The following is a 24,054-nucleotide window of genomic DNA, read 5'->3' as shown; positions in this document are numbered from 1 at the left end:
GCACACATAAGTGAAAATTCTTGATGTAAAGAGAAACAATAAATGTATGGTTAATAATACAATCAACTAAGCTCTTAGATTTTAGGTAAGTTTTTTTTGCTAACAGTAAGTGGCCAACAACTAATAATATGTATGAAAGCGCAGATTTCGAAAAGAAAATAAATGGCTTGAGCAACAGTAAACTGTTGTAAAGCAATCAACATCGAAGCAACAATATTAATATATTGCACATATAGAATTTATAAGCGTAACTATCATACAATAGACAGATAGTACCTACAACTCACCTGTTGAGGAGAGAAAAAAACTCATATCAGGATCTCTGAAAATGAATAAGCACACACATGTACAAATTATCGATGTAAAAAGGGAAATAATAAAAGTATGAGTAGAGATATAATCAACTTAGTTCCAAAGTTGTTAATAACAAATGCCATGAAAATATTAACACTAAACACACACTACTAAACCTATTTATGTTGAGCTGAATTTTATTCACAGAAAAGAAGCTCAATTGCAATTATTTGATATTTACTATATAGCATGACACATTGTGCGACCTGGCCATGATTAACACACATTCGAATTATATATCATGCTACAAACAATAGAGATCCATGGTCAATATCTTGTAGGTACCTTTAATTTTGTTTTGTTACTCGCATACCACATCAATATTTGAGAAGAGTATATGAGCATATAGTGATTGGGAAAAATTGCCCTGCGCGTGACAAGAAATGTGGTTAATAAACTTGTAAAAATAGCTTTACACATGATATTTGGCAGTTCACTACGTAAATAGATACACTAAATGTGCATGTAAACTTAAATGCTGCAAGAATTAATACGCATATTTAAAGGAAAGAAGCACCATTACAATTACTTGATATTTATAATGTAGTGCGACACATAGAGAAATAATATAGGGGCTAGTTTGGCAACTAAATTTTTCCAAGGGATTTTTATTTTTCAAGGGAAATTAGTTAACTTTTTCTTGGGAAAATGGAAATCTATTTGAAAATAGAGTTGCCAAACTAGCTCTAAAGAAACAGCCATTGAAATAATTTTTTATAAGGATGCTCGAGCTAAAAAAACCTTAAAACCAAAATCCTAATCCTCATAGCTCGCTTCGCCGGCTTCTTCAGCCTCGCGCCGCCATGCGCGCTCTGCTCCCGCCTCGGCATCGGCAGCCTCTTCGGGACCCACCTGTACCATAGAGGCGTCAGCGGAGGTGGGGCGTCAAGCGCCAGCGCCGCTTGCTGTGTGATGCGCATGCTAAAGACATGTCGCGCCTTGGCTACTGCAGCACGTACCGCTGGCTCATGGACGCCGGAGACATGTGCGAGGACTGCGTCGCGGCGGTGGCGCCCGAGAAGGCATTGCTGTCGTCGATGAGCCGGTGTGATCTGGATGAGCGGGACCTCGCCTGTGCCTGCTGCAGCGTCGCGTTCGAGAGCGGTTTCTACTGGCCGTCGCTCTTGCTCACCATGTCGGCGCGGCATGCATGGCTCAAACTGTGGCCACAAGCAAGAGGAGAAGGCACGGAGGTCAAATGGAAGACGCCGGAGTGAGACGAGGTGGATGAAGCGAGGAGAGGCATCCAGAAGCATGTGTGGACGGAACTCTCGAGAGGCAGTGGAGAGTTTTATCTTTTTTACTCGCTACTGGACGCAAGCCCTTGATTGATGATCGTGGGGCTGAAAATAATTCAATTGACGTGGAAGGCTAGGAATGCACGTTTCTTACCGGCTTTCATAATGTATAGAAATGCCCCCCCCCCCCCCAATAAGCGAGTACGTATGGGCTAGTTTGGAAAATTGAGCGAGAAATTAAGTTACCAAACTACATGCGGCAAAATTTTAGCCCCACACCACTGCGTCCGTCCGTATCGTCTTGTCGCTGTCGCTACTGACTGGGCACGTCGCCGCATTCACGGCATGGTGCACAAAGCGACATGAACAGGGGAGGGAGGCGTACGTACCCCACGCCGCGGCGAGAGCGAGAGCGACTACTCGCATCAACTTACTTAGGGATGAAAAACGGAAGGGTATCCGGATACGGATATCAATACGGGACGTAATTTCGGATATGGATATGAGTATTTTGTTTGTCGGGACAGATACAGGTATTACCCGGATATTAAACCTCGGATACGGGTAGGATACGGAATCACTAATACCCGGTCAGTACCCGAAAATCCCGGGTCGGATACGGATACCCGGAATTCGGGTACCCGTTTTTTTCTTTTTCTGCATAATATAGTTATAAAATCATAACTTTTACATATGAAATCGGATGAAGATAAAATTTATATGAAAATTGTAGAGCTTGAAGAGATCTATGACTTTGTAATACATCATTTTTTTGTTTAAATAATATTTTAATAATTTAATTGTATTTTGATGATTTTCTATGACAAGAAATTAATAATACATAAGTAGCCTCAAAAAAACGTGAAATTTTACGAAGATACAACATATGTCCATATGTAACCATAAAATATGTTTGGATCATAAGATCTATAAGATGCCCACGTTTCTTTCCTTTCACTTTCACTTATTTGTATGAGTTACCTGTGAAATTAGTGTAAGTATCCAAGTTTCAACATAATCAGTACTTCACTTTACCATTTTCATACGAGGACTTGAGTTATCTTCATATAAAATGTTTATTAGTTTTTGTAACTTATTTGCAATTTTTTTAGTGAAACTAGAATATTTTATGAATTTTAAATATTGCGGTGTTGGTTCTACAATGTCCTTGTGATAAGCAACTTTGAACTGCATGATGTCAATTTTACCGGTTTCCTTTCTTACATTTGATCTATCATATACATGATTATGTATTGCTTAACTTATGGATGGTTGGACAATTAATATCATCAGATGAACTACCCGACAATTATCCGGTACATACTCGAGTAGTATCAGTTATCCGTTTCTTACCCGTCCGAATTATTACCCGGTCACGTCTTGTATCCGTCCCGAATCTTAACTACCTGTATCCGGTCCCGTATCCGAGAGAAATACATTATGATAGAATACGGAATGACCATATATATGGCTGTATCCGTCCCGTTTTCATCCCTACATCAACTCCAGCCCCAGAGGCAGGCCGACCCATGCCGTCCGTCCCTCCCTCCTCCTGCCTCTTCTTGCTACCAAAACCAACAATTTGGAAGCCGCCCGAATGGGTCGCGCGCCGAAGCTCAAACATTATTGCAAAACGAATATGCCCTGGAAGGAAGCAGCGCACCTCCAGCAGGCTTGCTTACAGCTAATCTGCTTTTAGCTTTCCCTAATCATGAGGAAATAAAAATGTTGGTGCAGACACAAGCACAACACAGCGTCTGCCGCCAAATCGAGGAGATAATTGCCATTATGGAAGAAGAGACAAGGGGATTCGACGAAATGGAGGCGTTGGCGTTGGCTTCTCTGATTTGGAGACGCAGGCGACAGACAAACTCTAAAATGGATACGAGACAACACTTAGACTGCGTAAACAGATATCAGTGTCCTGTCACCGTTTACCGTTCCCGTGCGCAGACGCCGTCTGGCGTACTCTTCTCGTCTCCGTCGCTTCTCCTTCGCCGCTGCTGATACGCGGACCGAGGACCCAATCGCTGCTGCTGCTGATGAACAAGGAAGAAAAACAGGTGCGCCCCACATACATCAGACTCCTGGATGATCCTCCTGGCCTAGCAGAGGACGGAGGGGGAGACGAAGACCTCCTTGCGGATCATGGTGTCGTTCTTGTAGTTGGAGTTGTTAGCGTAGCGGAGCTTGCCGTCGGGGCGGAATTCGAACTCGATTTGGGGTGTAACTGGATTTGGGGGGTTTGGGCCGCCGTAAACTCTCGTGTGGACGCACCAATCTGCAAATACTGATCGATCTGGACTGCACATCTCTTGACCTCCAGCTGTTCACGAGTATCCCAGTCCAGGATATTGCGGAACTGAATTTTTTTTGCATGTAAAGCCCCCAAGCTTGGATCACGAGTATCCCAGTCCAGGATATTGCGATTTGCCCCCGGAATTGCACTCAAACTCTGCTCTTTTGTTGTCCTCCAGCTGTTCAACTTCTGCTCTATCATCAGATTCACTGACATTCAACAGTTCAACTTCGTTCGGCTCCTTCCCAATCCACTTCATGATATATATAAATGGCTACTGATTCAGGAACATTCACTGAAGAGGACAAAATTGGATTTGGGAGAACACACATCCAAATCTCCATTGCAGGTAGACCTCGTCCTTGGACTTGAAGGAGACGACCCAGCGGTGCTTCTTGTACCTGAACTGCAGGAACATGTACATGTAGTCGTCCAGGTCCTTGCGCGCGCAGGCGAACTTGTCCACCCACAGCAGCCCACCGGGGCGGAGCACGCGGTCCCAGTCGAAGAGCACGAAGTTGAAAGGGAAATGTGCCCTTGGGCCATTTCTAAGTATTTTGGTGATTAAGTGCCAACACAAGTGCTTAAATGTGAATCAATGCCCATAGATGAACAAAGTGCAAATCTTCAACAAAGGTATGTTTCTAAGTCTTAGTATATGGGTTTTGTGTACTAATATATTTATCTAAGTGTAAGAAACAGAAAGAAGAAGAAAAGAAAGGAAGTGGAGAGTGGCTGTGTGCAGCCAAAGGCTGTTTCGGGCTGGGGCACCGGACTGTCCGGTGTGCACCGGACAGTGTCCGGTGCGCCAGACCAGCGTGGAGCAAACCAGCCGCTCTCGGGTTTTTCTCCGGCGACTTCGGCTAAAATTCACCGGACTGTCCGGTGTGCACCGGACTGTCCGGTGAGCCAACGGTCGGCCGGGCCAACGGTCGACCGCGCGATCGGCGCGCGACACGTGGCCGAGCCAACGGTCAGAAAGGTACACCGGACTGTCCGGTGTGCACCGGACATGTCCGGTGCGCCAACTGTGCGCAGATCTGCATCAGAAAGCAACGGTCGGATGAGCTTTTTATGGAAACAAATCGGGCACCGGACAGTGTCCGGTGTGCACCGGACTGTCCGGTGCGCCCGACGACAGAAGGCAAAGATAGCCTTCCAGATGTGTTCTCAACGGCTCCTAGCTGCCTTGGGGCTATAAAAGGGACCCCTAGGCGCATGGAGGATGATACCAAGTATTCCAACAACCTTTCTAAGCACCAAGACATTGATCTAGCGCATTCGATTCATTGTGATAGCATATAGAGCTCTTGTGGAGTTGTGTACTCTTTGAGTTGTGTTGCGAGCTCTTATTGCTGCTTGTGTGCGTGTTGCTCTGATCTTTTGAAGTCTTGTGTGCGTTGCTCATTCCCTCCCTTGCTCCGTGATTCTCTGTGAACATCTTTTGTAAGGGCGAGAGGCTCCAAGTTGTGGAGATTCTTCGCAAACGGGATTGAGAAAAGAAAAGCAAGAACACCGTGGTATTCAAGTTGATCATTGGATCACTTGAGAGGAGTTGAGTGCAACTCTCGTCCGTTGGGACGCCACAACGTGGAGTAGGCAAGTTTTGTACTTGGCCGAACCACGGGATAACCACCGTGTCATCTCTGTGATTGATTTCTTGTGGTTATTGTGTTTTGACTCCTCTCTAGCCACTTGGCCATAATTGTGCTAACACTTAACAAGTTTTTGTGGCTTAAGTTTTGAAGTTTTACAGGATCACCTATTCACCCCCCCCCCCTCTAGGTGCTCTCAATTGGTATCAGAGCCGTTCTCTTCACAAAGGGACTTACCGCCCGAAGAGATGGATCCTAAGGGGAAGGGAATCGTGATCAACGACAAAGAGAAGGAATCTTTCGTCAACGAGCCGAAAGACGACAAGCCTACCGACTCCGGCTCGGGGCATAGACGGAAGGAAGGAAAGAAGAAGAAGACAAGGCGCATCAAGGAGATCATCTACTACGACGATAGTGATGAGTCTACTTCTTCCCAAAAGGATGGTGACAACGACTACAAAAAGACGGTCAATTCGAACTTTTCATTTGATTATTCTTGTATTCAACATAGTTCGAATTCGCATTTGCTTTCCATTCCTCTTGGCAAACCCCCACACTTTGATGGGGAGGACTACGGATTTTGGAGTCACAAAATGCGTAGTCACTTATTCTCTCTCCATCCAAGCATATGGGAGATTGTGGAGAATGGAATGAAATTTGATAGCTCGGATAGTCCTATGCTTATAAATGAACAAATTCATAGAAATGCACAAGCTACTACTGTTCTCTTAGCATCTTTGTGCAGGGAAGAGTACAATAAGGTGAGCGGCTTGGACAATGCCAAGCAGATATGGGACACCCTCAAGATCTCTCACGAGGGGAACGACATCACCATGCTCACCAAGATGGAGTTGGTGGAGGGCGAGCTTGGACGATTCGCCATGATAAGGGGAGAGGAGCCAACTCAAACTTACAACCGGCTCAAGACCCTTATCAACAAAATAAGGAGCTACGGAAGCACGCGTTGGACGGACCACGACGTCGTCCGCCTACTACTCAGGTCCTTTACCATTCTTGATCCTCATCTCGTGAACAATATTCGTGAGAATCCCAGGTACACGATGATGACGCCCGAGGAAGTACTTGGAAAATTCGTGAGCGGGCGAATGATGATCAAGGAGGCAAGGTACGTCGATGACGCGTTGAACGGTCCAATCCATGAGCCTCAACCCATTGCTCTCAAGGCATCGAGAAGGAAGGAGGCACTACCAAGCAAGGTGGCGCAAATTGAGGCGGCCGGGCTTAATGATGAAGAAATGGCTCTCATCATTAAGCGCTTCAAGACAGTGCTAAAAGGTCACAAAGGGCAGCCAAGCAAGACCAAGACGAAGGGGAAGCGCTCATGCTTCAAGTGCGGTAAGATTGGTCATTTTATCGCTAACTGCCCCGATAATGATAGTGACCAGGAAAAGGGAAACAAGAGGGAAAAGAAGAAGCATTACAAGAAGGCAAAGGGCGAGGCGCATCTAGGCAAGGAGTGGGACTCGGATTGCTCCTCTTCCGACTCCGACAATGAAGAACTCGCCGCCACTGCCTTCAACAAATCGGCTCTCTTCCCCAACGAGCATCACACTTGCCTCATGGCAAGGGAAAAGAAGGTAATCACTCGTAATGATAATACTTATGATTCTTCTAGTGATAATGAATCTAGTGAGGATGAAATTGATTACTCTAGTTTATTCAAGGGATTGGATAGAACTAAGATAGCTAAGATTAATGAGTTGATTGATGCCTTAAATGAAAAGGATAGAATCTTAGAAAAACAAGAAGACCTTTTATATGAAGAACATGATAAATTTGTTAGTGCACAAAATTCACTTGCTTTAGAAGTTAAAAGAAATGGAATACTTTCTGGTGAACTTTCTACTTGTAATGAAACCATTTCTTCTTTAAAAGGTGAAATTAATGTTTTAACTGCTAAACTAGAAGTAGCAAGTAACTCTTGTGTTGAAAATATTACAATTTGCACTAGGTGTAAGGATTTTGATGTTAATGCTTGTAGTGAACACTTAGTTTCTATTTCAAAATTGAATGATGAATTAGCTAGTCTTAATGCTCAACTTAAGACTAGCAAGAGTAATTTTGATAAACTAAAATTTGCTAGGGATGCCTACACGGTTGGTAGACACCCCTCAATTAAGGATGGGCTTGGCTTCAAGAGAGAAGTCAAGAACTTGACAAGCCATAAGGCTCCTATCTCCGCCAAGGAGAAAGGGAAGGCTCCTATGGCTAGTAGTACTAAAAAGAACCATGCTTTCTTGTATCATGATAGAAGACAAACCAGAAATGCTTATAAGAGTAATAATGAGTACGATGATTTTTCTCATGCTATGTTTGCTTCTAGTTCTTCATATGTGCATGATAGGAATGTTGGTAGAAGGGATGTTGTTCATAATATGCCTAGGAGAAATGTTGTTAATATTCCTAGGAAAGTTAATGAGCCTTCTACAATATATCATGCTTTGAATGCTTCCTTTGCAATTTGTAGAAAGGATAGAAAGGTAATTGCTAGGAAGTTAGGGGCAAGATGCAAGGGAGACAAAACTTGCATTTGGGTCCCTAAGAATATTTGTGCTAACCTTGTAGGACCCAACATGAGTTGGGTACCTAAGTCCCAAGCCTAAATTTGCCTTGCAGGTTTATGCATCCGGGGGATCAAGCTAGATTATTGACAGCGGATGCACAAACCATATGACGGGGGAGAAGAAGATGTTCACCTCCTACGTCAAGAATAAGGATTCCCAAGATTCAACCATATTCGGTGATGGGAATCAAGGCAAGGTAAAAGGGTTAGGTAAAATTGCAATTTCTAATGAGCACTCTATCTCTAATGTGTTTTTAGTAGAGTCTCTTGGTTATAATTTGCTATCTGTTAGTCAATTATGCAACATGGGATATAACTGTCTATTTACGAATGTAGATGTGTCTGTCTTTAGAAGAAGTGATGGTTCACTAGCTTTTAAGGGTGTATTAGACGGCAAACTTTATTTAGTTGATTTTGCAAAAGAAGAGGCCGGTCTAGATGCATGCTTAATAGCTAAGACTAGCATGGGCTGGCTGTGGCATCGCCGCTTAGCACATGTGGGGATGAAGAACCTTCACAAGCTTCTAAAGGGAGAACACGTGATAGGTCTAACTAATGTTCAATTCGAAAAAGATAGACCTTGTGCAGCTTGTCAAGCAGGGAAACAGGTGGGAGGCTCTCATCACACCAAAAATGTGATGACGACATCAAGACCCTTGGAGATGCTGCATATGGACCTTTTTGGACCCGTCGCCTATCTGAGCATAGGAGGAAGTAAGTATGGTTTAGTTATTGTTGATGACTTTTCCCGCTTCACTTGGGTGTTCTTTTTGCAGGAAAAGTCCGAAACCCAAGGGACCCTCAAACGCTTCCTCAGGAGAGCTCAAAATGAGTTTGAGCTCAAAGTGAAGAAGATAAGGAGCGACAACGGATCCGAGTTCAAGAACCTTCAAGTGGAGGAGTTCCTTGAAGAGGAAGGGATCAAGCACGAGTTCTCCGCTCCCTACACACCACAGCAAAATGGTGTGGTAGAGAGGAAGAACAGGACGCTCATCGATATGGCGAGGACGATGCTAGGAGAGTTCAAGACCCCCGAGTGCTTTTGGACGGAAGCCGTTAACACTGCTTGCCACGCCATCAACAGGGTCTCCCTTCATCGCCTCCTCAGGAAGACGTCGTATGAGCTACTAACCGGTAACAAACCCAATGTATCGTACTTTCGTGTATTTGGGAGTAAATGCTACATTCTAGTGAAGAAGGGTAGGAAGTCTAAGTTTGCTCCCAAAGCTGTAGAAGGGTTTTTGTTAGGTTATGACTCAAATACAAAGGCGTATAGAGTCTTCAACAAATCATCGGGTTTGGTTGAAGTCTCTAGCGACGTTGTATTTGATGAGACTAATGGCTCTCCAAGAGAGCAAGTTGTTGATGGTGATAATGTAGATGAAGAAGATGTTCCAGCGGCCGCCATACGAACCATGGCGATTGGAGAAGTGCGGCCACAGGAACAAGATGAACGAGATCAACCTTCTTCCTCAACTATGGTGCATCCCCAAACCGAAAATGACGAACAGGTACCTCAAGTGGAGGCGCTTGATCAAGGGGGAGCACAAGATGATCAAGTAATGGAGGAAGAAGCGCAACCGGCACCTCCAACCCAAGTTCGAGCGATGATTCAAAGGGATCATCCCGTCGACCAAATTCTGGGTGACATTAGCAAGGGAGTAACTACTCGATCTCGATTAGCTAATTTTTGTGAGCATTACTCCTTTGTCTCTTCTATTGAGCCTTTCAGGGTAGAGGAGGCCTTGCTAGATCCAGACTGGGTGTTGGCCATGCAGGAGGAGCTCAACAACTTCAAAAGAAATGAAGTTTGGACACTGGTGCCTCGTCCGAAGCAAAATGTTGTGGGAACCAAGTGGGTGTTCCGCAACAAACAGGACGAGCACGGGGTGGTGACGAGGAACAAGGCTCGACTTGTGGCAAAAGGTTATGCCCAAGTCGCAGGTTTGGACTTTGAGGAGACTTTCGCTCCTGTGGCTAGGCTAGAGTCCATTCGTATCTTGCTAGCATATGCCGCTCACCATTCTTTCAGGTTGTACCAAATGGATGTGAAGAGCGCTTTCCTCAACGGGCCAATCAAGGAGGAGGTGTACGTGGAGCAACCCCCTGGCTTCGAGGATGAACGGTACCCCGACCATGTGTGTAAGCTCTCTAAGGCGCTCTATGGACTTAAGCAAGCCCCAAGAGCATGGTATGAATGCCTTAGAGACTTTCTAATTGTTAATGCTTTCAAGGTTGGGAAAGCCGATCCAACTCTTTTCACAAAGACATGTGATGGTGATTTGTTTGTGTGCCAAATTTATGTCGATGACATAATATTTGGTTCTACTAACCAAAAGTCTTGTGAAGAGTTTAGCAGGGTGATGACGCAGAAATTCGAGATGTCGATGATGGGCGAGTTGAACTACTTCCTTGGGTTCCAAGTGAAGCAACTCAAGGACGGCACTTTCATCTCCCAAACGAAGTACACGCAAGACTTGCTAAAGAGGTTTGGGATGAAGGACGCCAAGCCCGCAAAGACGCCGATGGGAACCGACGGACACACAGACCTCAACAAAGGAGGTAAGTCCGTTGATCAAAAAGCATACCGGTCCATGATAGGTTCCTTGCTTTACTTATGTGCTAGTAGACCGAATATTATGCTTAGCGTATGCATGTGTGCTAGATTTCAATCCGATCCTAAGGAGTGTCACTTAGTGGCGGTGAAGCGGATTCTTAGATATTTGGTTGCTACGCCTTGCCTCGGGCTCTGGTATCCAAAGGGGTCTACCTTTGACTTGGTTGGATACTCAGATTCCGACTATGCTGGATGTAAGGTCGATAGGAAGAGTACATCAGGGACGTGCCAATTCTTAGGAAGGTCCCTGGTGTCATGGAACTCTAAGAAACAAACCTCCGTTGCCCTATCCACCGCTGAGGCCGAGTACGTTGCCGCAGGTCAGTGTTGCGCGCAACTACTTTGGATGAGGCAAACCCTCCGGGACTTTGGCTACAATCTGAGCAAAGTCCCACTCCTATGTGATAATGAGAGTGCTATCCGCATGGCGGAGAATCCTGTTGAGCACAGCCGCACAAAGCACATAGACATCCGGCATCACTTTTTGAGGGACCACCAGCAAAGGGGAGATATCGAAGTGTTTCATGTTAGCACCGAGAACCAGCTAGCCGATATCTTCACTAAGCCTCTAGATGAGAAGACCTTTTGCAAGTTGCGTAGTGAGCTAAATGTCTTAGATTCGCGGAACTTGGATTGAATTGTAGCATACATGTGTTTATGCATTTGATCAGGTTCATTCTGCATTTTGTTGCTTATTGTGGTGCTCAAGTTGTACAAACACTCCCTGGACCTCACAAGTCCGTTGCAAAGTGATGCACATGTTTAGGGGGAGATGTGTTACAACTTGACCCTTTGAGACTAACCTTGTCACTTGAGTTTGCTTGATTTAGTCTCGAAGGAGAATTGAAAGGGAAAAGGTGGACTTGGACCATGAAAGACTTCCACTGCACTCCGATGAGAGGGTAACTTATTCCACGTCCATCTCTTGAACTCTTATTGCCATTTGATCTTAAATGAAGATTTTGGTGAGGCAATGGGGTTAGAAGGGCCAAAGTTGATTCCGTTTTGGTGTTTGATGCCAAAGGGGGAGAAAATAAAGGCCAAAGCAATAAATGGATCAGCTACCACTTGAGAAATTTGAAAATAGTAGAATAGAGCTTTTGTTTTGTCAAAACTCTCTCATTGTCTCTTTTGTGAAAAGTTGGCTTCTTGCAGGGAGAAGTATTGAGTATGGGATTTAGGGGGAGTTTTTTTTGAAATCTTTGATAAATCTCTTTTGGAATGACTCTCTTTATGCTTCAACATGTGTGTTTGACTTAGAGATAGAGATTTGAGTTTGATTTGCAAAAACAAACCGAGTGGTGGCAAAAGATGATCCATATATGCCAAAATTGGATAAATCTCAAAGTTAGTTTTTATTTGAAGTGATTTTGCACTTGTTCTAGTTGCTTTATGTTGTGTTGGCATAAATCACCAAAAAGGGGGAGATTGAAAGGGAAATGTGCCCTTGGGCCATTTCTAAGTATTTTGGTGATTAAGTGCCAACACAAGTGCTTAAATGTGAATCAATGCCCATGGATGAACAAAGTGCAAATCTTCAACAAAGGTATGTTTCTAAGTCTTAGTATATGGGTTTTGTGTACTAATATATTTATCTAAGTGTAAGAAACAGAAAGAAGAAGAAAAGAAAGGAAGTGGAGAGTGGCTGTGTGCAGCCAAAGGCTGTTTCGGGCTGGGGCACCGGACTGTCCGGTGTGCACCGGACTGTCCGGTGTGCACCGGACTGTGTCCGGTGCGCCAGACCAGCGTGGAGCAAACCAGCCGCTCTCGGGTTTTTCTCCGGCGACTTCGGCTAAAATTCACCGGACTGTCCGGTGTGCACCGGACTGTCCGGTGAGCCAACGGTCGGCCGGGCCAACGGTCGGCCGCGCGATCGGCGCGCGACACGTGGCCGAGCCAACGGTCAGAAAGGTACACCGGACTGTCCGGTGTGCACCGGACATGTCCGGTGCGCCAACTGTGCGCAGATCTGCATCAGAAAGCAACGGTCGGATGAGCTTTTTATGGAAACAAATCGGGCACCGGACAGTGTCCGGTGTGCACCGGACTGTCCGGTGCGCCCGACGACAGAAGGCAAAGATAGCCTTCCAGATGTGTTCTCAACGGCTCCTAGCTGCCTTGGGGCTATAAAAGGGACCCCTAGGCGCATGGAGGATGATACCAAGTATTCCAACAACCTTTCTAAGCACCAAGACATTGATCTAGCGCATTTGATTCATTGTGATAGCATATAAAGCTCTTGTGGAGTTGTGTACTCTTTGAGTTGTGTTGCGAGCTCTTATTGCTGCTTGTGTGCGTGTTGCTCTGATCTTTTGAAGTCTTGTGTGCGTTGCTCATTCCCTCCCTTGCTCCGTGATTCTCTGTGAACATCTTTTGTAAGGGCGAGAGGCTCCAAGTTGTGGAGATTCCTCGCAAACGGGATTGAGAAAAGAAAAGCAAGAACACCGTGGTATTCAAGTTGATCATTGGATCACTTGAGAGGAGTTGAGTGCAACTCTCGTCCGTTGGGACGCCACAACGTGGAGTAGGCAAGTTTTGTACTTGGCCGAACCACGGGATAACCACCGTGTCATCTCTGTGATTGATTTCTTGTGGTTATTGTGTTTTGACTCCTCTCTAGCCACTTGGCCATAATTGTGCTAACACTTAACAAGTTTTTGTGGCTTAAGTTTTGAAGTTTTACAGGATCACCTATTCACCCCCCCCTCTAGGTGCTCTCAGAAGTCCAGCAGCTGCAGGTCCACCCACCCCTCGAAGAGCCTCGCCGTGTGCACCAGGTCCATGGTGTTGTCGAACAGCGGCAGCCGCTGGCTCATGGTCGCGTACAGGGGCACCAGCCCGCGCAGCGCGATCGTCTCCGCGAACGGCGCGCCCAGGTTCATGGCCGCCGACACGATGGTCACGCCGCGCTCCCGCATGCGCGCCGCAAAGCTGCCCGTGCCCACGCTCATGTCCAGCCCGATGCGCACCTCGCCTGGCTTCGCCGCGAGCACGTCGTCGACGAGGAAGTCGGCGAGGGACGACGACGCGGTGCGGTTGGCCCACCGCTGCCTCTCGCGGTCCATGTCGAAGCACCCCACGCAGCGGTCGTAGTCGCGGCGCTGGTTCCTGGCGGACAGGCACCTGTAGCCACGGCAGTGGTAGCGGCTCCACCGGACGTTGCCGTCGTCGGACAGCGTCCAGAGCGACTCGTTGACGGGCAGCGGGCGGCGGAAGAGCTTGGAGGCCGGGGCCAGGCAGCGGCGGCGCGGCAGCGGGTCGCAGCCGCCTAGCATGAGTCGCTGGCCCAGGTCCCAGTCGTCGGGTCTAGAGTACGCCAGACGTCGTCTGCACACAGGAACGGTAAACGGTGACAGGACACTGATATCTGTTTACGCAGCCCTAAGTGTTGTCTCGTATCCATTTTAGAGTTTGTCTGTTGTCTGTGTCTCCAAACTAGAGAAGCCAACGCCAACGCCTCCATTTCGTCGAATCCCCTTGTCTCTTCTTCCATAATGGCAATTATCTCCAAATCGAGAGGAAGAAATATCGCCACCGTCCCTTTCCCCTGCCCCCCTGTGCCGTGCCGCGCGTGTCATCACTCGATCTACCTGCTCCGTTGTCCTCGAGCTGCTGCCACGCCGCCAGCGCCTCCCGCCCTTTCCAAGCGCGACCGCAGCCAGCTGCCCAGCCACACCAGCTTGCTTTTTCCCTGGGCGGCTGGTCAATGGAGCTGCATCTGCTCGCTTTGGCTTCTGCAGGTGCAGGCATGGGATGGCACCGCCGCGACCGCGAGCTCCCTCCCCCTTGGCGGCCTCCAATGGGGCAGAGAGCAGCCGGTCCAAACGCCCGGCGCTACTCCAACGGAAAGGCATAATTTGATGCCAAGCTTTTATGCAAAGTTTCGCTGAACCAAACCTCCTCATCCTACATACTCGATCGTCGTGGCAGGAGGAAGAACCAAATACCGGCACGACATTCCAATCAGTACACAACAGCAACAGTCGACACCATGCAGGAAAGGGAAAGAGCAAGAAGTTCATTGCTGAGCTGAACTGAAACGAAGGAGCAAAAATATGGTACAGAGAAGGAGGATGGACAAGTGAGGTGGAATTGGATTGGATAATCCCACCCCCTACCCTTCGATCCTCGCACGCTCATCATCAGACTGCAAGAAGAGAGGAAAACGGCTGCTACTGCTACCGACATTGACGAGACCTCCGCCTCCTTGTTGGCTGTCTGTCTCTCCACCTTCCTTCGTTCCCTCCCTCCTCTAACCTACAAGGACTGCCTTATGTGTAGTCCAGCCCGATCAGTTCCACGCGCCCCACACCTTCTCCCCGATGAAGCGCACCAGCCTCCCCACCGTGCTCTTCTCGGCGTCGCCGAAGCTGCAGTCACCCTCGCTGGCCACCGACGCGTCGTCCCCGTCCACGTCGCTGTCCATGCTGCTGCCCCCAACCTCCTCCTCCTCCTCGTCGTCGCCGGCGCCCTCGTACTCGCCGTGGCGGCGGTGGCCCATGTCCATGTCCATGCCCATCCCCGCGCCGCCGTCGCCACCGCGGCGCCCACCGCCGCGCCGGCGCCGGTGCGTGCGGCGCGGGGGGCCGCCGTCCTCGACGGCGTCGATGATGCGGTGGATGAGGTGGCTGTTGGGCGACGCGTCCCAGCGCGCCCAGAAGCTCTTGTAGCAGCCGAAGCAGGCGCAGCCCATCTCCGGCGGGTGGGGCCCGCGGCGGCGGCGCGGGCGGCCGCCCACGACCGCCGCGCCGCCGCAGGACAGGAGGTAGGCCAGCACCTCCTGCTCCTCGGCCGTCAGCGCCGACGCCAGGGCCAGCACGGCGGCCGGCAGCGCCACGGCCGCGTCCGCGTCCGCCGGCGCCGGGTGCACCCGCCGCCCCTTCTTGCCGCCTTGGCACAGCTTCTTCATCTCCCGGCTTTGGCTCAGTGCCTCTGCCTCACTCTCCCGCCTTACTGGCCCGCGGCCCTGGGGGGTTAGGTGCCAACCAACTGCTCGACGAAAAGCCAAGCGGAGGCGACGGGCGGGAGTTGGTGGGTGGGTAGGTGGCGGAGGGAGGCTCTCGTCGGCTAGGACGTTGCTGTTTGGAGTAGCTGCGGGATGGCAGACGCGCAGTTCATGCTGCTGCTTCGGCTTCCCTTCCCCAAGGTTTGCTAATGCTCGCGTCGGCAAGGAGAAGCCAAGAAGAGGACGGGGGAGGTTGTGGAGTTCGGTTTGGTGGGTGGGAACCACGAACTGCCTCGCTGCCTAGAGCCTATAGCCCTCGACCCCTCTATTACTGTGTCTGTGTGGGAGAGGAGAGGGATGGCCGTGGCCGGATGGCGAATCTGACGGCAAGGAGAGAGAGTCCCACTCTCACCGGCCGGCCATGGGCCTTGGGCCTTGGATTTGTGTGGTGGCGACGGCGACGGGGTCTTCTGCCATGAGCCCATGACCACGTAAACGTAGACGGTCCCGGTCTGAGGTCCGGACCGGACAGACAGCGGCGGCACAGGGCATACGGCTGTGCTGCACCCTGCTGCTTGGTGTACCGCCTGCACGCCCCCCGTGGTTGGATGCCCCACCGCATCCTTGGTTGGAGAAGGGTTTAGTTGGTGCAAGGTACGTAATGCAATAGCGACAGTGCAGACGAGTTAGTGCAAGATGATAATGCCGGGATTACCGGAAACCCAGGGCAGCGTGGAAACGCCAGACGTGGTAGCTGCTGCGACACGGCTCACTTGCTTGGCTATATTTTGTGGCATGCGGCGCTCTGGCGGCAACGCGATGGCCGCCGGCGACGTACGTACCAACAAGGCAACAAGCAGACTCACCCTGACGACGCAGCTCCTTTTACCGCGGGTTCGGGCTCGCTCGGCTACTCCATCCCGCGGCAAACGCGCGCGGCGCCTTGACCAATCAACCACGCTCGCGTTCTTGGGCCTCCACAGCGGGCCCAACCTTTGAAGGATCGACACAATGAACGAATTACGGCCTGGGCGGGCTGGTTCGGCCCAAAACAATCCATTGACCCGGTTCCCGCCCGGCCGCTCGCGATGGCGGGCGCGTTTTGGAAGCGGTCAAACGGAAGCGGGCCCCGTAGGGGCTCACGTCGCATCAAAAGGCGGTGCGCTGCGCGTCTGGGGCGGCGGTAGCGGGGCTTGCGAGTGCGTGCGCGACCGAGACAACGCGGCGCCGTCCTTCTGGGACCAGCGCGGCCGCGTGGGCGGGAGGCCTGAACTCGCGCTGATCTGCGGGGCCGTCGGACGGCGATGGGTCGGCGGGCGGGCAGCCGGGCAGGCAGCGACGCATCGTATCGGCCGCTCCTATCGGGTCGTCGGGGTGAGGTGTGTGGCCACGGTGCCTCGCTGCAACTGGGACCGGGAGTCTGGACTGGGACCGGGGGTCTGGGCAACGGCCGAATTTTTTGCATTTTAGCCCTTCCTCGAAAAAAATTCACGTTTGGACCCTAGAAAATTTTAATTTCATTTTTGGACCCTTTACTCGGCGTCATAGCTTATGGCGTCGAGCTAACACAGCTCGGCGCCATAGACTATGTGCCGAGGTACGTGCTGCGCTGTCACACAACGGATGTCGTGGCGCCGACGTGGCACCGAGCTCGGCGCCATACATCTTGGCGCCGAGCTCGATTGTGTACATAAAACTTGTCTAGTTCAGTCGGTAGAGTGCAAGGCTTTCAGCCTTGTGGTCGTGGGTTCAAGCCCCATGCTGGGCATTTTTTAATACTTTTTGTTGTTTTTTTAGATTTTTCGTTTATGTCGCTGAATGGAAAGGTTAATTAAATCCGTGGATTAAATATACTGTTTAGTTTAGTAGTATGTAAATGAAATATAAAAGATCATACCCAGGAAACCAGCTGTGGACTTTTGAAGGATTGCCAATGAGTGCTAGCCCAGTTGCATTGCTGACTGTAATCGTCTTGTGGACACAACCGTGAGGGTTGACATAGGCACCAAGAGGCCCGTCAGTAGACATCACCACCATGTCCCTACGTTACTGCCTCTGCCTCCATCTTTAAAATAGACTCGATGACCAATAGACAAGGGCAGGCGGGCAGCCAAAAGGTCTAAAAAGCTCAGCCAACAAGATCATAGCTGTAATACCATTTGACTATAGAAAAACCTTGTGTTATAGAAACTACAGAGCAAATCCAATTAAAAGTTTCATCAGTTAAGACACTTCACTAAAATAGCACTTCCAGATACAGTAGACCGCTACCTGGCAATTTCTACATTTAATATGATTGAAGGCCTTGAGAAGCTGAATTTCTTTCTGTAGGCGATAAGAAACTCCATCAATCTCCAGAAGTTTTTGTCTCACAGATTCTGAGACTGGAAGTTTCCTTCCGATGTGAAATGACAAAATAAACGAAAAATCTGGACAACAAAAAAAAAATCAGTGACAAAGACAAAAAAAGTATTAAAAAAACGCAAACCGTGGGGCTTGAACCCACGACCACAAAGCTAAAAGTCTTGCGCTCTACCAACTGAGCTAAACAAGTTTTATGTACACAACTGAGCTCGGCGCCAAGATCTATGGCGTCAAGCTCGGTGCCACGTCGGCGCCATGACATCCGTTGTGTGACAGCGTAGTACGTGTCTCGACGCCATAGCTTATGGCGCCGAGCAAAGGGTCAAAAAATGACATTAAAATTTTCTAGGATCCAAACGTGAATTTTTTTCCGATGAATTGTCAAAATGCAAAAAATTCGGGGGCCACGGCAGGGGCTGCGCGGATGCAGACTGCATTGCGCCGGCATCGTGAGAAGAATTGTGGGTCACGTGTCCTCTTCCTGTCCAACGCTATACTCTCTTCCGACTCAGAAGATGCAGCAACGATTTGATTCGATTTTCATGCATTACAAAATGACAAGGACACCGTACGAAAGGATTTAAAACATTCTTAACCTAGTTTAGGCACTCTAATATTGATCTCAATCCACATGTATTAAGCTGAATTATAGTGTAACTTAAACTAATTTATCAATCCACCTCAACACATATGAATTATGGTCAATACTAAATTATTCAAAGAAAGCCTCATGGGGCTTGTTCGGTTAGAGATGGATTGAGGAAGATTGGAGAGAAATAAATCTCCTCCCATTCAATGGATAGGAGGAGATTAGAATAAGAGAGAATTTAATCCCCTAATCCCCCAATACATATCTAAACGAACAATCCCTGAGCCCTAGTTTGAGTACTCCAGTAATGAGAAGGATTGAAATGTATTGTGGAAGTTTTTCATCCATTAAGAATTTACATGCTAACTAGTCCTCTAAACCACTTCAATCCAAAAGTATCCAAACTAGACCTAAGTGTTCGTTTGATGGACAGAAAAATAGAGAGGATACATAGGAATGAATCACCCTGGTATTCAATTTGAAGGTAGTCGTATGTAATAGTACGAAAGCAAGAATCATTTTACAGAACAATTGGTTTGGTCCTCCGAGCCTCCTAATGCGACTTTAAAAGCTATATCAGATAGAAACCATTAATGAGAAACAAAAATTATAGTGTGATATCTTACGCTTTTATGCAAGAAGGAATATGTGAAGCACCTGTTTTTTTAATGTGTTGTTGCTTGTGAGATGTGAGAAGCACGTTCTAGTTTTTTTTAACTCAGCTAGGAGCTTCTTTAGATTGTATAAGTCATTTTAGCTGATTAACAAGAAGAATGGTGTTTTGAATGATTTTTTCATAAAGAAAGTGTTATTAATCTTAGACAATTATATCAAGCTGATAAAAGTGAATCAAGATCATTACTACCGACCTCTACACACTAAGGTGTACACAACCAAAAAGAAATGAAAAAAAACAAGAAAAACAGATTCATCTAAAAGCGAGTTATCACTCACAGCAGTCTTCAAGTCATCCACTAACCAAACAGTCTAGAACCGAGACTGAGGCTCTCCATAAGCAACGTGTTCAAGAAGAAAATGACATACAAGAATGTCGTCATTGCCATAACCCAACCAACAGATGTCAGATCAAAGATTTTCATCCGCGAGAAAAGACCCTCGATACTTCAGACAATGCTTTCATCAAGGTCAATATCAGGCACAAACAACAAAGGTCATACCTAGAGATTTCTCCCCGAAGTCGACGAACCCAGTACCCAAAAGGCCCACCAAAGTTAAAGATCACCAGCCTTGCGTCCACCTTCTTTCCACGCACATTTCAGCATACCGCCAGCTCTTGGATAATATCAAACGACCATAAGCTCCGAGACAACATCCAACTTTTAGGTAGAACGTCCTGCAAAGGCAAAGTCGCGAACTAGCTCATAGGGCGACCGAGGCACAAGAGCATGGGCGAGGAGCAGGGGAGTAGCCCCCCATCCACTACCTGCCCACCCATGGTCGGTGCAGCATGCGTCGCTTCCCTGTCTAGGAGGAAGCAGGCGTCGCCGTAGGAGGAGACGTCGTCGTTGACGGTAACGATAAATGCTTGCTGCCACCGTATGAGCACGCGCTCCAACATCGCTAAGATCTAGACGCGCAGGATAGAAGGGTCCAGCCACCGCCTTCCTTGGAGGTCTAGACGGCGACCGTCCGCCCCTTCCAACGACGGTGAGGGGGGAGACGGGGAGGGGGAGGTGGCGACTAGGATTTAGGGAGAGGTGACGACCCGTGCGGATAATATCGACTACAACTAGTAGACTTACATTTGCTGCTCTATGGAGTCTACGAAAATTAAGAAAATGACGTATTTTCAGAATCCTAGCCGGAAGAGCGTGGAGCATCAGCCGAACAAAATAGCTGTTGTTTTCGTAGAAATGGTCAATTCGGTGGCAGGATGCTAAGAAGGAATCACTCGTGAAGGTTGTCTAGGAGCTCAGAAGGCGGTCTTGTATGGTTCATTTGGGCTCTCTTCAAAAGATCAAAAAACATATTCAACTCCAACTATTCCTTATTTTGTTCAAAAAATAGTCATTGTTGCTCCCATAATCACTGGAGCAGAGCACGAAATGGAATGTCTGTCACCGTCACTTCGTCATAGCGACTTCTGAAATCTAGCCTGAGATCAAGTTTCCCAGCATCGGTTCACACAGGCCCTTGTTCGATCAATTCCCCCCTCTGTTTTTTTTTCCGAAAATAAAAAAGAATCTACCGACAAAGCGATGGGGTCACCGGATTTCCTTTCTTACAAGATTTTTGCATCAATCTTGTTTGATAGGCTGAGAAAAATAGTGAAAGAAGCAGGTACCCGACGTTGCACTTCCTCTCCATACGCGCCTCGACTTATGCGACACATGGTTGGTGGCTCAATGTATATTTGCGATAGGAAGATTTGGTTTTAGGGAATCAAATGAATTGGGAGCATAGAATGAGAGCTGTTGGACATAGTTTTTTCTACTATTTTTTTTAAATGAGGTTTTGGAAGTACTTTTTGGAAGGTGTTAGAGATGTTCTAAGACTGTCTCCAGCAACGTCCTCTATATACATCCTCTATATCCGTTCTTTACAATCTACTCTAAAAGATTTCATCTCATATATTTACTTTCTCTACAACAACGTCCTCTATATGTAAATACCTATATTAAAGACATTTTTTAATTTTTTTTAATTTTTGTACATACGTATTTGTCATACTCTCAAATGTATTGTACGTATTTTAGTTTTATTAAATCGGTTGTTTAAAGTATTCATATAGATAGAGAATCGTTTAGAGAAACTCTACATATAGAGGATCCAACAGCGTTCTCTAAATTTAGAGGACGTTGCTGGAGAGAGTAGAAGACGTCCTCGTCCTCTGAATTTAAGGTACATGACACTTTAGAGCTCCTTGTTGGAGCTAGTCTAATACCGCAGCACGGTAAAGATAGGATTCGGATCCTGCGTCAGCCAGCCCGTGCCTTTGAGGAGGTAGTGCGGCCGGAGTCGCGTTGCGAGTAAATGGCGGCAGCTAAAGAACAAAAACCGAAACGTGTTATTGCTGCTTCGCAACGGAACGCGGCCGCCGGGCGGGGTCGGGTCGGGTCGGGATGGACGGATGGACGGACGGGCAGAGACCGGGACGCGACGTGAGGCGAAGTCAAATCCGGAAAAGAAAAGTAATGGCAGCGAAGGAGGGAGGCAGTGGGGAAGGTGGGTGGGAAGAGGCTGCCCAAAGCTACCCCAGCCGCGTCTCCCCACCACCACCACCAGCCCTTCTTCTACCCCCAACCCTCCCCCAACACCACACCAGCGCAGCGCCCTCTCCTACCCGACTCCCAGCTAGCCCCTCACGCGCTCGTCGGCGCCCTGTCGAGTCGAGCCCGCATCTCGCCCGATCGAGAGCGAGCGCATCCGCGCGCCGGGGAGAGCTTTGCTTTCGGTGGTCTGTAACGACTCAACGACGACGGCAGGCGGTAGATAAAGGCGCGCGATGTGCGACGCGGCGCCGAGGTACAGGGGCGTGCGGAAGCGGCCGTGGGGCCGGTTCGCGGCGGAGATCCGGGACCCGGCGAAGCGCGCGCGCGTCTGGCTCGGCACCTTCGACTCGGCCGAGGCCGCGGCGCGCGCCTACGACGTGGCCGCGCGGGCCCTGCGCGGCCCGCTCGCCAGGACCAACTTCCCCGCGCTCACCACCACCTCCCGCCGCCCCGCGCCCACGTGCAGCTCCGGCTCCACCGTCGAGTCCTCCAGCGGGCCCCGCGCCGGGGACCCCAGGGCCAGGGCGGCGCATCGCGGCCGTGCTGCTGCGAAGCCGCGGCGGCCCCCACGGCAGGCGCCGCCGCCGCCCACCGACGCCGACTGCCACAGCGACTGCGCGTCGTCGGCCTCCGTCGTGGACGACGGCGACGACGCGTCCACGGTCCGGTCGCGCGCGCGCCCGTCGCTCGATCTCAACCTCCCGGCGCCGCTCGACTTGGACGGTGGCCACGACCTCGGGTTCTGCACGGACCTGCGGCTCTGTCTCTGAGCGATCGGAATCGGATCCACGGACGAGGCGGATTCTGCTTTGACTTGTCGTGAGCTTGTAGCAGTAGTGCCATGTACTACGCGATACGAATGGCAATAGAATTGGATGATGGTTCCTTTTCTTTAACGCTCTCCGGATTCATTCAGAGGTCAGTCATCTCGTCGAGAGTTTCAGCCTTTTTTTCTCATGTCTGGATCTGATTTGTATCTTGCTGTCATTCTGTATGTACTTTGTACACCAGAAAACATCTAAAAGAGAGATGTTGGCGAACTAACACGAATCTCTACCGCAATTCTGAGTTTTTTTTTTTTTTTTGCTTGTTATATTGCCTCTGCGTCGAGGTAGACGCGATATGGTTCATCGGTTCATGCTTGCCCGTTTGTGTACGAGACCAAAGATGCAATGCATCAACAGCGTACGGCGTACCACTCTGGTTTTATTTTTCTAAATAAGTTTTAACGACAAAATCTGGGCCGGAATGCATTGTAAAAACAGGACAAGTCAGGCATGACACCAACTGTTCCATACATGCTCCACCATAGTTCAGGCCATGATTTTATGATTTTGGTACATGGGCGTATATGGTTTGGATTTCAAAATCGACGGCAGTTTTTCTCTTTGAAAAAACATATGCTTTCCGGTCCTATCCTAAAATGAGTATCACTATTCTATTCACACTGGTTATATTTCTAAATCTAACTATATTTATAGCCAATATTAACAAAATATATGTAGATAGAATTTATTGTAAACATTAATTTAATTATATACTTTAGAATCTTAATATATTTATATAAATCTAACTATAAATATATGTATAGACACTATTAACAGAGTATCCTTAGATAAAATTTATTATAAACATTAATTTAATTCTACACCTTAAAATCTTAATATATTTATATGAATGTTTAACCAAAATTTTAGAAAAAAAAGTTTGAGATCCCAGACAAATGAAGACAATCGACGAGACGAGCAGACCTTCGTCGTCTGATATACCCGATTTTTTACGGCACCAATCTACTTGGTTGGTGCTCTCTATAGATGAGCATGCACCCCAGAGCACGGGAGCCCGGCATAAGGCCCGTTTTTTGGCCCGGCCCAAGCACGGCCTGGCCCGGTTGGCTTCGTGCCCGGGCCAGCCCGGACCATTTTACTAGGCCGTGCCTGGGCTGCTGGGTGCGCCCGCCGGGCGGCACGACCCGGCCCACCAGAGAACGGCAGGCACGGACCGGCCCGGTACGGGGAGCGGCACCGCATAGCCTCGGCTCCCGACCCGACTCTCCGTCTCCTCACTCTCTCGCGCTCGCGGTCTCGCTCTCGCCCTCGGCCTCTCCGTCTCTCCTCCTGCTCTGCTGCTCACCGCCTCACCGTCGGCCGTCGCCGTAGTCTCTGTCGGATCTTCGTCATCGGCCCCCTTCCGTGTGGCGCCCCTCTCCAGACTCCGACTCTGCATCGGTTGATCG

General features: G+C 48.7%; 2 protein-coding genes and 1 pseudogene across 3 annotated transcripts; 1 reads left to right on the top strand and 2 right to left on the bottom strand.

Moving 5' to 3' along the window:
* Nucleotides 1–3,259: 3,259 nt before the first annotated feature.
* On the bottom strand, nucleotides 3,260–14,437 carry LOC103642960 (uncharacterized; annotated as a pseudogene). Its single transcript, NR_159413.1, has 3 exons — nucleotides 14,223–14,437; nucleotides 13,413–14,014; nucleotides 3,260–4,410 (listed from the first exon to the last, which is right to left on the bottom strand). The product of NR_159413.1 is annotated as an uncharacterized protein (transcript).
* Nucleotides 14,438–14,683: 246 nt separating this feature from the next.
* Nucleotides 14,684–16,082, bottom strand: LOC103642179 (uncharacterized). The gene has a single exon (XM_008665495.3). The coding sequence runs from the start codon at nucleotides 15,594–15,596 to the stop codon at nucleotides 14,979–14,981; it is 618 nt and encodes a 205-aa protein (XP_008663717.1). The 5' UTR covers nucleotides 15,597–16,082; the 3' UTR covers nucleotides 14,684–14,978.
* Nucleotides 16,083–21,911: 5,829 nt separating this feature from the next.
* On the top strand, nucleotides 21,912–22,709 carry LOC100279571 (uncharacterized). The gene has a single exon (NM_001152568.1). It carries the CDS (start codon nucleotides 22,052–22,054, stop codon nucleotides 22,586–22,588), a length of 537 nt encoding a protein of 178 aa, NP_001146040.1. The 5' UTR covers nucleotides 21,912–22,051; the 3' UTR covers nucleotides 22,589–22,709.
* Nucleotides 22,710–24,054: the final 1,345 nt, after the last annotated feature.

Source organism: Zea mays, chromosome 10, assembly GCF_902167145.1.
Source record: "Zea mays cultivar B73 chromosome 10, Zm-B73-REFERENCE-NAM-5.0, whole genome shotgun sequence".
NCBI lineage: Eukaryota > Viridiplantae > Streptophyta > Magnoliopsida > Poales > Poaceae > Zea > Zea mays.
The sequence above is the reverse complement of the archived record's forward strand: the minus strand, read 5'-3'. Positions and strand labels throughout refer to the sequence as shown.